The sequence below is a fragment of the Typopeltis vanoorti genome, chromosome 5 (genome assembly GCF_054136105.1).
Source record: "Typopeltis vanoorti isolate ZY-2024b chromosome 5, IOZ_Tvanoo_1.0, whole genome shotgun sequence".
Classification (NCBI taxonomy): domain Eukaryota; kingdom Metazoa; phylum Arthropoda; class Arachnida; order Uropygi; family Thelyphonidae; genus Typopeltis; species Typopeltis vanoorti.
In genome coordinates this window covers 141,889,372-141,902,775 of record NC_143553.1, presented here as the reverse complement: position 1 = coordinate 141,902,775, position 13,404 = coordinate 141,889,372, and the positions used below count along the sequence as shown (strand labels likewise).

The 13,404-nt window shown below is 39.9% G+C and overlaps 1 protein-coding gene across 1 annotated transcript in view; it reads left to right on the top strand.

Moving 5' to 3' along the window:
* LOC150106886 (solute carrier organic anion transporter family member 74D-like) overlaps positions 1-13,404 on the top strand; it is a 229,918-nt gene that overhangs the window by 200,148 nt on the left and 16,366 nt on the right. The window contains exon 10 of the mRNA XM_090393366.1: positions 1,785-1,945. Within this exon, the coding sequence (XP_090249492.1) occupies positions 1,785-1,945 (161 nt within the window). The remainder of the gene's footprint in view (positions 1-1,784; positions 1,946-13,404) is intronic.

Below are 13,404 nucleotides of genomic sequence, written 5' to 3'. Positions count from 1 at the left end.
GATGAATGCCTTTCGAAGCTGTCTTTTTGGAGGTGGCCTTGACTAGGATTGAAAATTACGAACTTCCTGCCTTCTTATTGGAAACTGACTGACAGTGGATAAGTTGTTAACTGGCTTTGGAAAAGGATCAGGTTAAAGACTTATAGAGTTTAATGCAGTAGGACTCCTCCAAAACGATGACAACCTACACATCATTTGTGGGACTCCAGTATTCTAATGAAAATACCACTTTCTCTTATTCTTTCACTAAATCAAGTCCTTGCTGACATTTTTAAAGAAACCTATGAATGAATAATCCTACATGTAAACATCGAAAACACATAAATGCTTCACCAGTGTGATTCAGTGCAATTACCTGTCATTCAGATGGACGAAGCAGTCCAGGAAAACCTATTTTACCTTTGCAGTCATCTCTGAGCAAATGCTGACAAGGAAAGTCCATGTTAACGGACATTCGTTAATACAGTTCTTGGACATTTGAGAAAATGGGTCTCGGGTCATTGCGAAATCTGCGCTGCAACCAAACTTTTGGTTGGTTTAGACTTTTTTCATCTGAATACTATCATTGTGAAATGTGTGTGTGCACCAAAAAAGCCTGAGAAAATACCGCTATCTTTGAAGGATCCTCAAGATTTAGCTGAGAGTAAGCAGGTAGTCACACAAGTAATGAGACAATAATTATGCATCACCACCAACAACAAGTTGGTGGTGATGATCAATCTGACAAGTTTGTCATATGGGTGACACAATCAATCTGACAAGTTTGTCAGATTGATTGTGTCACCCATATGCCTTCCAAAAAACGGTCTCCTCGGAAGCGAAAGAATGTGAAAGAACAAAAGGTAGGCAAAAGAAACGCTTCAAGAATAACCTAAAGGCGAAAATAATATAAATGTAGTATTAACTTATATATAAACTCAAAATCAACATAAAAATAGCTTGCAAGTAAGTGTATTGGAATGCACAATGCGCGGTACCCAGTCATTGGGTACCTGTTACTGTGCCCTTCATATCTCCCCATTTCATAATTTTCAGCCGAAACAATCAACTTGGAAGATTGGGATAAAGGCCGCCTGGTTTGACTAATCTCACTTCAAGTTGTTCAATTGACGGCGAGAACAGAGCTTGATAAAAGTTGTATGAATGCATAGATTCATCCCGCTTGTGGGCAATTCTGTTGGGTGGATGTTTAGTGTTTGTTATGTCCTGATACGTGTTGAGAAACATCCGGATTCCACAGCCTGCTTGGGACATTGTTACATCTCTTCTTGCTTATAATCCGATATATATAGACACTCAACAAAATTTAATAGTGATTATAAATATAAAACTTCCTTACATTCCATGAAGCCAACGAAAAATAATTATCTTTTCAAATCGTTCATTTAAACGACAAAGAAAAACTTTTCGTCAAATTGAAAACAAAACACTTAAAAATTAAAAAATAAATGAATATTTCCTGATAATTAGCGTGCTGTTTTAATTATTTATATAAAATACCACTTGCAATTATGCAAAGTTTAATATTCCGTAGAGGAAAATTTAGCGTTGTGGAATCTTCTAAATTGATTATCCATTATGGGATGACAATGTTTATTATCATGTAACATATCGGTTATATTCTATATGGGATAACGTTCAACATTATCATATAATGGATATGTTACACGATGTTTAGGACAATTTCTTGTAATGAAGGCTTGTATAACAAGTTAGTTATTGTGCTAAATATAGAAAAAAAAAATCTAAAATATATTTGGTAAATTCATGATTGTTTATTGCAGTACCAATACAGTGATTGCCAATGTCTGGGCTACAATGTGACGGCAGTGAATGGCTTCTGTCCTTTGCAGTGTGACAACCTCATCTGGTATATCATCATTTTCTCCTTCTTCGTACTCATCCACTCCACTTCTGAAGTGGGTTCAATGCTGTTAACTCTCAGGTAAGCCATCACTGATGATGCTAAACTTCATTTGACTTTAACGACTGTTAACAAAATATTTTTTTATACTATCGTTCTCTTAAATCCTTATTTGACTTTTCCTAATCTTTAATGGTAGAACTCCCCACCCCCTACATTTGAATTAAATGAAATTAGACTAAAATAACAAAATTAATAAACTTTGAGTTTAAAAGGTCATAAAAACAATGCTGTTAGAATATAGGCATGCTTTATTTCTCCCCTGTGTAATCTGACACATGGTTGCTGGCCTACACCATCTCCTTAGGAGCCGTTCTTCGCCCAAGAAGCCTTTCCTCCTCCAGGAATCGAGGGAGATAGGCGGAGAAGCAGTTCCTAATTCGGTGGTAGATTCTGTTTTCCTCAGTGAGGAGATGTTTTTTTTTTTTTTTTTTTCGTATTTTGCATATGTAATACTTTAGAATATTGACGAGAAAAATTTGAAATTTTTTGTGTTCTTTTTCATACCGGTGTGTGTGGGGGGAGCTGCAATAGTACCACCTTAGAGAAAATAGGTAACGAGATCCTAAGCACAACTGCCAGCCTTATCCAAATACGCTGCACAGGTGGGCACTTGTAGAGAAGGGGTGCCCTACAGTTTCAATTGCATGTCACACTTTCACTAGTTTTCCCGGGAGTCAGCCGTAAGCGATTTTCAAGCCAAATCCCGTTGAAAAGGTTGTTTCCCCCCCCTCCCCAGCTGTTTTTGATATTTGTAAAAAACACCTCTTCATTTGTGCCCAGATCAGGTGTCTCAAAACCAGAGAAAACGAAAATTGCTTTGGGCTAAACTGAAGCACCAGAACCCCATTTGTAACAAATTTTTGTTACAAATGGGGTTCTTTGGGTGCTTCAGTTTAAAAAAACTAAAAAAAATTGTAACATATCTTTTTAGTGTTTTACATATTGTATAGTACCACTCGTGTTGCCCAGGCTGGTGAGGCGTAGGTTAGTTGAGGTCTTATCACTGATTTGCAAAGGAGAAATTTGTTGTTTATGTTTAGGAGGCTGTTCCTATTCAGGAGTGGATATAGCTGTGCTATGGTCCGGTTGACTTTAGTGGAGACATTATTTATATAGGTTTTGAAGTTTAGGTTTTTATCAAGCTGAATTCCTAGGTATTTGACTGATTTGTGTCAAGGGACGATATTTCCGAACATTTGTATTTTCTCGAATATTTGGTTTTGCTTTTCGTCTGGTGAATAATACTGCGGAGCTTCTTTATGGGTTGATTGAGATGCTCCATTTGCTGTAAAAATTCTCTAGTTCGTTGATTGCTATCTGCAGTGTTTATTGCCAGTTGTGGTCGGAAGGACCTGTCTATGGTGATCGTGTCATCGGCATAGAGAGAACGGTGATGGATGGGGACAACTTGGAGAGATCTGCCATGTGTATGGAGAAGAATAAGGGAGACAATAGGGAGCATTGAGGGCTCCAGCCGTGATTTTTCTTTCATTGGATCTAATTCCATTTATTTTTATCCGAAATTTTCTGTTGTTCAGATATGACTTGAAGAGTAAACTAGTGGTAATGGGATTCCTACTTAGTGTAGCTTGAAAATTAATCCATAATGCCAGATTCTGTCGAATGCCTGAGCTATGTCCAGGAAGATTGCGCCAGAGTGCTGGTGCCATTCATACCCTTGGGTATGAATGGCACCAGCACTCAATTCCAACCAGCACATTCAATGACTCTGTAGATTTGTTGAGTTGTGGAGTGCTGTTTCCTAAAGCCGAGCTGTTTGTCTGGAATGACATGGTTGTTTTCTGTGGCGTCTTGGATCCGCGTTCGGCTATCTTGCCTACGCATGATAGTAGGCTGGGGGAGGGTCGACAGTTCTGTCAGCAAATGTGTATTTTTTTCTGGTTTTGGAATTAAGAAGACGTCTAAGTTTCCATCGTTCTGGATAGTGATTTAGCCGTAGGATGGCATTGGTGATGACCACTAGATGCATAATGCCTTTGCGAGGGAGCAGCTTGAGCACCTTGTTCATGACTCCGTCCGGTCCTGGGGCCTTCCTCTTGTTATTAAGTTTTCTTATGATTTGATATATTTCTGCTGGTGATATGGGTTTGTTGTTGGATTGAGGCTTGGCGTTCTCTGTTATTTTGAGCACTTGGGTGTGGATTTTCTTATGAAGTTTAAGTCTACTTGGGCATATTTGGGGCCTGCATTGTCTTTCGAAGCTATCTGCAAATGCTTCTGCTTTTTCTTCATCTTTATAGGCCATTCCGTATTCACCTTTGATTTGAGGAAGTGTATTGTGCCTTGAGCGACCTCATAACTTCTATATTGACTGGTTTTAGGTGATATATCTTGTTGTTCCAAAGTTGGTTTCGGTGGTCTTTTAGCGCATACCGAACCTGGTTGGTTGTTCTGTTTATTTACTGCTTGTTTATTTGCGGGATCCATTGTTCTATGATCTTCTTAGCCTGTTCTTTTCTTGGATAAGTTGTTTTATTTCCTCTGGGAGTTTGTTTGGCGGTGCCCGTGTTATGCTTGTTACATAGATTATTGCTGTCAATATTTGTTTTCCAAGGGTTGCTACTGGCTTTTCTATTTCTTCAGTAGATGTCATGTGTCGTACTGGGCCAAGGTTTCTCTGGAAAGCTGAACGGAGTTGGTTCCAGTTGATAAAAGTGGTGTTCTCTTCAGTTAGGTTGTTTGTGGTGCCTAGTTGCAATATGATGCGGTTGTGGTCCGAACTCATACATTAATAGCCTTGTGCTACCTTCTGCGTTGAGTATTTTGCTGTTTGCATTTCTGTTGTTCAAAGTTGGGTGTTTGGCGTTCAGATCTTCCGCTATGATCACTGCTCTTTCTGCATTCAGTATTTCTTCGAGATCTGATTCTAGGAGTTTTTTTTATTTGGGGGAGATTGTAGGCAGCAGATATCTGACTGTTTGTGTGGACTTCGATTCCTGTTGTTTCAAAGTGTTTAGTTTAGGAGTTAGTGAATTCATTGTGTTTTATCTCTCTTTTGATGAAGATGGCTGTGCCTCCTTCTCTTGCTTAGGATCTGTTCTTGCGGTAGGTGATATAGTCGTTGATTTTTGGTTTGTCGCTTCGGCGTAGATGTGTTTCGTTGATGATGATAATATCGGCTTGAGTCTCTGCAGAGAATTCCTGTAGTTCTAGGATCTTGTTTGTCAGTCCATTCGCGTTCCAGCTGATAATCTATTGTGAGGTGGGTTGTCTATTGAGTCTATCCATTGAGGAATGCTGAGAATAGTAACTGAGTATGCCTAAGATTGATGTCCTTGGCTTCTTGTGCAGGGTTGATTTCACGGAGTTCTTATAGCATTTTTCCGATGCAAGTTGTCAAATTTGGCAGGTCAGGTTTATTGGAACTTTGATGGTAGGTTGATCGTGGGTGGGGGGTCTTTGGGTAAGTTGGGCTTCGCGTAACTTCATCTGCGTAAGATTTTCTGATTTTGTTATGGAAGTCGTAGCGTGTATGTTGCTTCTGTGTTCTTGTGGAGGTTTACTGATCTGTGGTTAAGTCTTTTGGTCTGCGGGAATGCTATAAATCCCGCAGTTTGCATAATTTGCTGACTGGTTGTGTGGGTGGTTTTTTGGCATTTAGTTGTTGCATGCTTTCCACCACATTTAACGCGTCGGTAATCTACATTTTAACAGCGTTATGCGTGGCCAAACGTTTTTGGCAGCGATGACATTGCGTCGTTATTGACTTGTGTTTTAATGATTCATTCATTATGACTAAGTCACAGATAGTTTGAAGAACGTAGATGTGTTTCTGGTCTTTTGCAGATTTCTACCAGGATATGGTGTTTTGTTGCCTCTGTACATGCTGCTGACTAACAGATCTGAAACCTCTGTTTTGGAGGTCTGATGTGATTTTATCTATTGTAATTGATTCTTTTACTCCTCTGAGCACAACTTTAAGATGTTTCTCACTATTGAGTGCAAATGTGTGTTAGGATAGGTTGCTGTTATCCAGTAATTTGGTTAGTTTTCTGTAATCGGTGGAAGATTTTGGTTGGATACGAATTCCTTCTTCTGTGTTGGTCTTTTCCGTAAATGCTATTTCTAATGTTCGGATGAAGTGACAACGGATGTTCAGTGATTTTTTATCTCTTAGGATGACTGGGGGTATTCCTTCTTTTGAATTTGTATCATTATCAGTCTCCACTGGTTTGGACGTGTCTCTGGTAATGGAGATTTTCCTATTTTTATTTGTTTGGAATTCCTCCGGTGTGTGTGTGTGTGTGTGTGTGTGTGTGTGTGTGTGTGTGTGTGTGTGTGTGTGTGTGTGTGTGTGTGTGTGTGTGTGTGTGTGTGTGTGTGTGTGTGTGTGTGTGTGTGTGTGTGTGTCAGCTGTATCTGGTATAGGGTGGATATTAGTTTGGAATTTTGCCGCATCCTGAAGGTTTAGTGTCTGGTTTCAACTCTGTTGTCTGCTATCATATTCTCGTGATTTGAATCTTCCTGGTTGTCTTCTGTGGCGATTGTGGAAAATGTCTCATAAAGGTTTATTCTACCTGGACAGTTTTTGCTGCATTTCTACCCTAATCTGATAAACTCCCGATATCCGTTGTCGAATTTGGTTTCTTGTAGTAGTTTTTCCATTACAGGAAACTTTTTATTTTCAGAAACGTTTCCTGTATTTGCCTCGATCACCTGTTTTGTAGCAGTAATCAGTAATGTTATCTTTTGTAGAAAGTAATTTATTTCATAAATTATAAATTGAATCTCTTTTATCCTTTTTTTAGCACTTATAACACAATTCGCAATTCAACCATGCAAAATCTAATCGTAATTCCAATTCGTCACTGGCGATTTTTAAGTAAAGCCCTGTTAAAAATTTTTCACTGGCAATGACTTCACCAGTTTACTTATAATCAAGCAATTTGTCTAGGTGGAACTTGAAACTTCTTTGGGAGTCGGACCGAGTCCTTGACTCTTTATCCCTTCATCTGATTTTAGTATGAGAGGATTATTGTGGGTAAACTACCCGCTCATTGTGAGCATTGTAAGCTATATTAGCTTTATCTTCCAATGGCGGATTTTGGTTTTTTATGTTTGAAATGATCTGAGGGTTTGTAGTCTGGTGCCTGTTGAATTAGCTGATTTGGGTGATTATAATCACCCGATAATCACACAGATAACTATCTGTGTCTGTGAAGAATATTTCTGCATTGCCTGTCATGTAGGTCTTGATATCCGGAAGATTGGCTTCCTGGTGTAACTGGAGGTTTCTCATGAACCAAGGGGCATTAAATACCATTCTTAGGCATTTGTTGTGGATCGTCTGTAATCTGTTGATGTTGCTTTTAGCTGTATGTCCCCAGGTTGGTGATGCGTAAGTGAGTTGTAGTCTTATTACTGATTTGTAGAGGAGAATTTTGTTATTTATGTTTAGGAAGCTCTTCCTGTTCAAAAGTGGATATAGTTGTACTATTGTTTGACTTGCTATAGTGGAGATACTATTTATGTGTGTCTTGAAATTGCTTTGGTGGAGATGGAGATATTATTTATGTGTGTCTTGAAATTTCGACGTTTATTCAGATGAACTCCAAGATATTTGGTAGAGTTTTGCCAAGGGATGATTTTTGCAAACATCTGTATGCTTGTGTTCGGTTCTGCTTTACGTCTGGTGAAAAGTACTGCAGAGCTTTTTTCTGGATTGATGGCAATGCACCATTTGGTGCACTAGTCCCCTAATTCGTTGACTGCTCTCTGTAGCTTGTTTGTGGCCCGATGTTGACGGAGGGATCTGGCTATGATAATTGTGTCGTCGGCTAGGCACAGAGAGCGGTGATGGATGGGGACAACTTGGGTAGATCAGCAATGTATATGGAGAAGAATAGGAGAGATAGCAGAGAGCCTTGTGGGACTCCTGCTATGACTCTCCTTTCTGTGGATCTGATTCTATTTAGTTTTATTTTAAATTTTCTATTGCTGAGATATGATTTGATAAGCAGAACTAGTAGTATTGGGATTCCTACTTGATGTAGTTTAAAAATCAGACCATGATGCCAAATTCTATCAGATGCTTGTGTTATGTCCAGGAAGACTGCGCCCGAATGCGAATTGCTCTTCTGTTATGACTTGGTTGCTATCTGTTGCCTCTTGAATTCGTGTTAGTATAACGCGTTCTTGCCTATACGTGATAGAAGGCTGATAGGCCGATAGTTCTGTAGGAATTGTGCATTTTCCCGGGGTTTTGGTATTAGGAAGACATCCGTAAGCTTCCATCGCTCTGGGAAATAATTTAGACGAAAGATGGCATTAGTGATGGTTACCAAATGCATAACTCCTTTACGTGGGAGTAGCTTGAGTGCCTTGTTCGTTATACCATCCGGACCCGGAGCCTTCCTGTTGTTAATTTTCTTATGATGTCATATATTTCTGTTGGTGATATGGAATTGTTGTTGGATTGGAGTGAGGCGTTTTGAGTTATTTTACGCACTTGGGTGTGGATTTTTCTTATGAAAGTTAAATCTACTTTGGCATAATTGGGGCTGCATTGTCTTTCTAAGCTGTCTGCAAATTCTTCTGCCTTTTCCTCATCACTGTAGGCGACTCTATATTCTCCTTGGATTGGGAGGAAGCGTGTTACGTTTTGAACGAAGTGCTCTCATCATTCTCCACAATGACTGATTTTCTGTGTTTAATTGGTGTATTTTGTTATTCCAGAGTTCGTTACGGTGATGAATCAACGGAATATCAACGGAAGAATAGTCAACTCTTATACTACTTCACGAAGCATAGCAGTAATAGGATCCACAGAACACACACTACGTAGCAACCCGACGTCCTGATACTCGATTTAGCTATATTAAAAGACAGCGCAGAGCTATCAAATACATGCAGTGAACGAATTAAGTTCTGATCACAACCCCATCATATTGCAATTATAGGTACCACACAAGATTTAACGGAAAATACCTCCACCTTCATAAACTGGAAACAACTTCCCTCAGCCTTCCAGGAAATTCTTGGCCCAGTACCACATATAATATCCACTGAAGACATAGAAAAAGTAGTGAAAACTCTTGGAAAAACAACTACTGACAACTATAACACAAGTAACACATACAACCAAATGCGCACCACCAAATAAACTCCCAGAGGACATAAAACGTCTTATTGGAGAGAAAAACAGGTTAAAAAGAAAATATCACAGAACACTTGGATCCCGCAGGTAAGCAGGCAGTTAAAAGAGCTACAAACCAGGTTCGATATGTTCTAAAGCACCAGCTTATGAAGGTGGAGGTATTTTCCGTTAAATCTTGTGTGGTGCCTATAATTGCAATATGATGGGGTTGTGATCAGAACTTAATTCGTTCACTGCATGTATTTGATAGCTGGGCGCTATGTTTTTTAATATAGCTATATCGAGTACATCGGGACGTCCGGTTGCTACGTAGTGTGTGGGTTCTGTGGGTCCTATTACTGCTATGTTTCGTGAATTAGTATAAGAGTTGAGTATTCTTCCGTCGATATTTGAGTTTCTGCTATTCCAGGCTGAATGTTTGGCATTAAAATCTCCAGCTATGCTTACGTCTTTACCTACATTTAGTATTTCGTCCAGATCTGATTCTAGGAGTTTTTTTATTTGGGGGGATTTAGGCTGCAAATGCTATGATACTGCTTGTGTTCTCCATGTGTATTTCAATTCCTGTTGTTTCCATGTGTTCTGTTTAAGAAGCATAAAACACAACGCATTCGGCGAATGCGTTGTGTTTTATGCTTCTTTTAATGAAAAATGGCAGTTCCTCCTCCTGTTATATAGGTTCTGTCTGTGCGGTACATGGTGTAGTTGTAGATTCTTGTCTTGTCAGATGGACGTAGGTGTGTTTCATTTACTATGATGATGTCTACTTGTATTTCTGCAGCGAATTCTTGTAGTTCTATTGCCTTGTTCTTATCCTTATAAGGACTGGCTTAAAGGAGCGAAGCAAGAATGCTTTTTATCTTCCCCGTTATCTGTAGAGGACAGTGTAGGAATAAGTTGTTATTGAGCGATTAAAGCTCTGATCATGGCAGGAGGGTAACAACAATAGCCGAGCCTCAGTTAGAACTTCGCCGACTAAAGCATTGCCATATTTAAAGGTAAAGCCTTCTCTAAAAATTCGAACGATCCCTAGGCCACTCATCGTCGGCGAAAGACCGTCCATCTCAGCCGTGGCTCCACTCAGTGATGGTCTTCCACCTACCACCACCACCGAGCAGAACCGCTCAAATTCAGAAGAAAAGCATTCACCGATAAAGCTCCTCACCGGGCCGTGCTGGAGAACACTTTCCCCGGAGTCTCAAATTGCTCCCTTAAGAGAGCGAACTCAAACTCTCGAATCTCTGCGCCCCAGTGGGTAACAGCAACAGCCGAGCCTGAGTTAATCATCATTGGCTACAGCATTGCCATCCATTACCCTCCAAGAGTATTATTAATCAAGTCCTACCTGCCTTATACTATCAACTATCAACATTACTGACCTAAGGGGGTGAAGCAAAAGCTTTTCATATTCCCAGCTATCTTGAGAGAAACTGTGCGTGGAGAAAGTTTATGAGCAAATTGCTCGCCCTGAGTGGGCTAGGAGATTAGTCCTCAGTGTTGAAGTTTAGGATGGCTTTAGGTCTTTTATGTTTGAAATAATCCATTGCGTCATAATCTGCAGCCAGTTGGATCAGTTTATTAGGGTGCACAGATGCTTTTGAGAAGAATTTGATTGCTATAGTCTGCATGAAAGTAAAAATATAGGGGACCTCCGTGTCCTGGTGCAGCTGGGCAGTTCGGATGAACCATGGGGCGCCCAGGATCATTCTGAGACATTTATTTTTCACACGTTGTAACTTAAGAATATTAGTATTAGCAGTATGACTTCAGGCCAGTGAAGTGTAGGTGAGTATTGGACGAACCATCAGTTTGTATATGAGAAATTTGATTCTGGTGCTCAGCTTACTATTTCTATTAATTAGCGGATAGAGCTGGGCTATGGTTTTTTGATGTGTTTGCACAGAGAGTCTTGATATGGGTGCTGAAAGTCAGTTTTCTGTCCAGTATTACACCAAGATATTTGATGTAATTTTTCCACGGAATTTTAGTGTAGAAAAGGAGAATATCTTCTTTAGGAAGTAGTGATCTTCTAGAGAATAGGACGGTTACACTCTTCAGGGGATTCACTTGGAGTCGCCATTTGGAAAAGTATTGTTCGGTTAGCAGTAGGTTTTTTTGCAGTTTCTTGATGGCTAGGTGAGGCTTTAAAGATCTGACTAATATCGCTGTATCATCAGCGTAAAGGGCTTTAATTAAAGATAATGGGTTGTGTGGTATAGCATACAAGTATAAGGAGAATAGGATTGGTGCTAGTAAGGAACCTTGTGGAACTCCAGCCAAGATGCGTTTTTGTGTCGAGACTACCCCATATATCCTGACTTGCATGCGCCTGTCGTAGAGGTATGCCTTTATAAGATGAATGATTCCGACTGGTACACCTGATGATATCAGTTTGTATAGCAAACCAAAATGCCAAACATTATCAAATGTACTGGCTAAGTCAAGGAAAACAGCCCCAGTGCAGTGACGCCAGTTAAAACCCGTGATGATGTGTTCCACCAATCTGTGTATTTGCTGCGTGGTGCTATGCAACTGTCGGAAGCCAAACTGTTCCTCAGGTAGGATATTTAATCGGAGTATTGAATCTTGAAGTCTGGTAAGAATTACCTTCTCGGCAATTTTGCCGAGATTTGAGATGAGGTTGATTGGTCTGTAATTTTGAGGCAATCTGGGATCTTTTCCAGGTTTATGGATCGGTATTATGTCCGCCAGTTTCCAGTAGGAAGGGAAATATTTGTAGTGAAGGATGGAGTTAATTATATTTGTCAGATGGGCAATAGCTCTACGTGGTAGAAGCTTTATTACTTTGTTAGAGATACCATCGGGTGCAGGAGCCTTTTTGTTCTTGAACTTTTTAATAATAGCATATATTTCAGCAGGTGAGATGGGTGCAATTTGAGTGGAATATGTAAGAGCAGAATTGAGTGAATATCTGACATTACGGTGGATGTTGTATATATGGTTAAAATCGAGGTGATCGTATGCAGGTTTACATTATTTTTCAAGATGATTTGCTATTGCTTCAGCTTTATCAGCATCTGTGTGGATGAGACCTGAATCTTTTTGGAGGGGGGGGAAGTGGTTTATTTCTGTTTTTAATCTTTCAGATGAGATTCCATATGGAGTGGTTGTCAGTGGAGATGGAGGTTAGTTTCTTCCCAGAGTTGAGTTCTATGGGCTGCAAGGGCATCTCTCACTGCAGAGTTGAACCTGTTCAAGATTCGTTTGTCTTGCGGCGCCCTGGTGTTGTGATATCTTTTTCTTGCCTTATTTTTTTCTCTAATCAGATTCATAATATCTTCTGGCAAGTGGATGGACTTGCAGGTAGTTGCAGGGGTAGTAACTGCTGCACAGGCTGCTTTAATCTGTTCTGTTAAGTTTTTAACAGCTGTTTCAATTTCCTCTTTTGATTTAATGATGGGAACAGGACCAATATATTTTGGAAGTACCTTGGAGAGCCTTTCCCAAGGAATGAATGAGTGAGGGGGGGGAGATAATTTTTCAAGGTTTCCCAATTTTAATCGTATTGGGTTATGGTCTGATGAGAGGTCGTTGATCGTCATTAAATTGTATTGGATTCTCGTGTGCTGCAATATTGCTATATCCAGCACATCAGCCCGACCATAAGTGTTGTGATGGGCGGAATCAGCGGGACCTATTACAAGAAGGTTGTTGAAAACAGCATAATTTTGTAGTATCTGTCCATTTTTGTTGGTGGAACGGCTATTTCAGGTTGAATGCTTGGTATTTAAATCACTTGCCACAATGAATAGGCTCTCTGGTATCGAATAAGGCGTTCAAATCCGAGGAGAGTAATGATTTTTGTGGAGGATGATATGCTGCAAAAAATTTTAATTTGCCCACTGAACTCGTGAGAATCTCAATGCCAGTGACCTCGAGGTTGGTGGTAGGAGGGATGTTTATGGAGTGATGACAATGAAATTTTTAATGAAAATTGCCGTGCCTCCTCCTCTGTGGGATAATCTGTCAGCTCTGTACAGTTGGTATCCACAAATTTTGGGGTTGTCTGAAGGTCTTAGGTGCGTCTCATTTAGTACAAGGACATCTGGCTGATGCATTTGGACGAAATTTTGAAATTCTAATATCTTACTCCGCAGGCCGTTCACGTTCCACGCAATGATCTCTAGAGATTCTGGTTTTAGTTTATTACTGTTCATTAGTGAGTGCTGAGATGATGGTTTGGGTATCCTTTAGGAAGCTTTTGGTAGAATTTTGTGAACGGTTGGATCTGCTAAAAATCCAACAGCATATTTGCGAGAGAAGAGGTAATGATAGCTGCCAGATTTGTGCGTGGTGTTGTCTGTTCACGGGATGACTGTTTAGGACGAGTTACATCCGC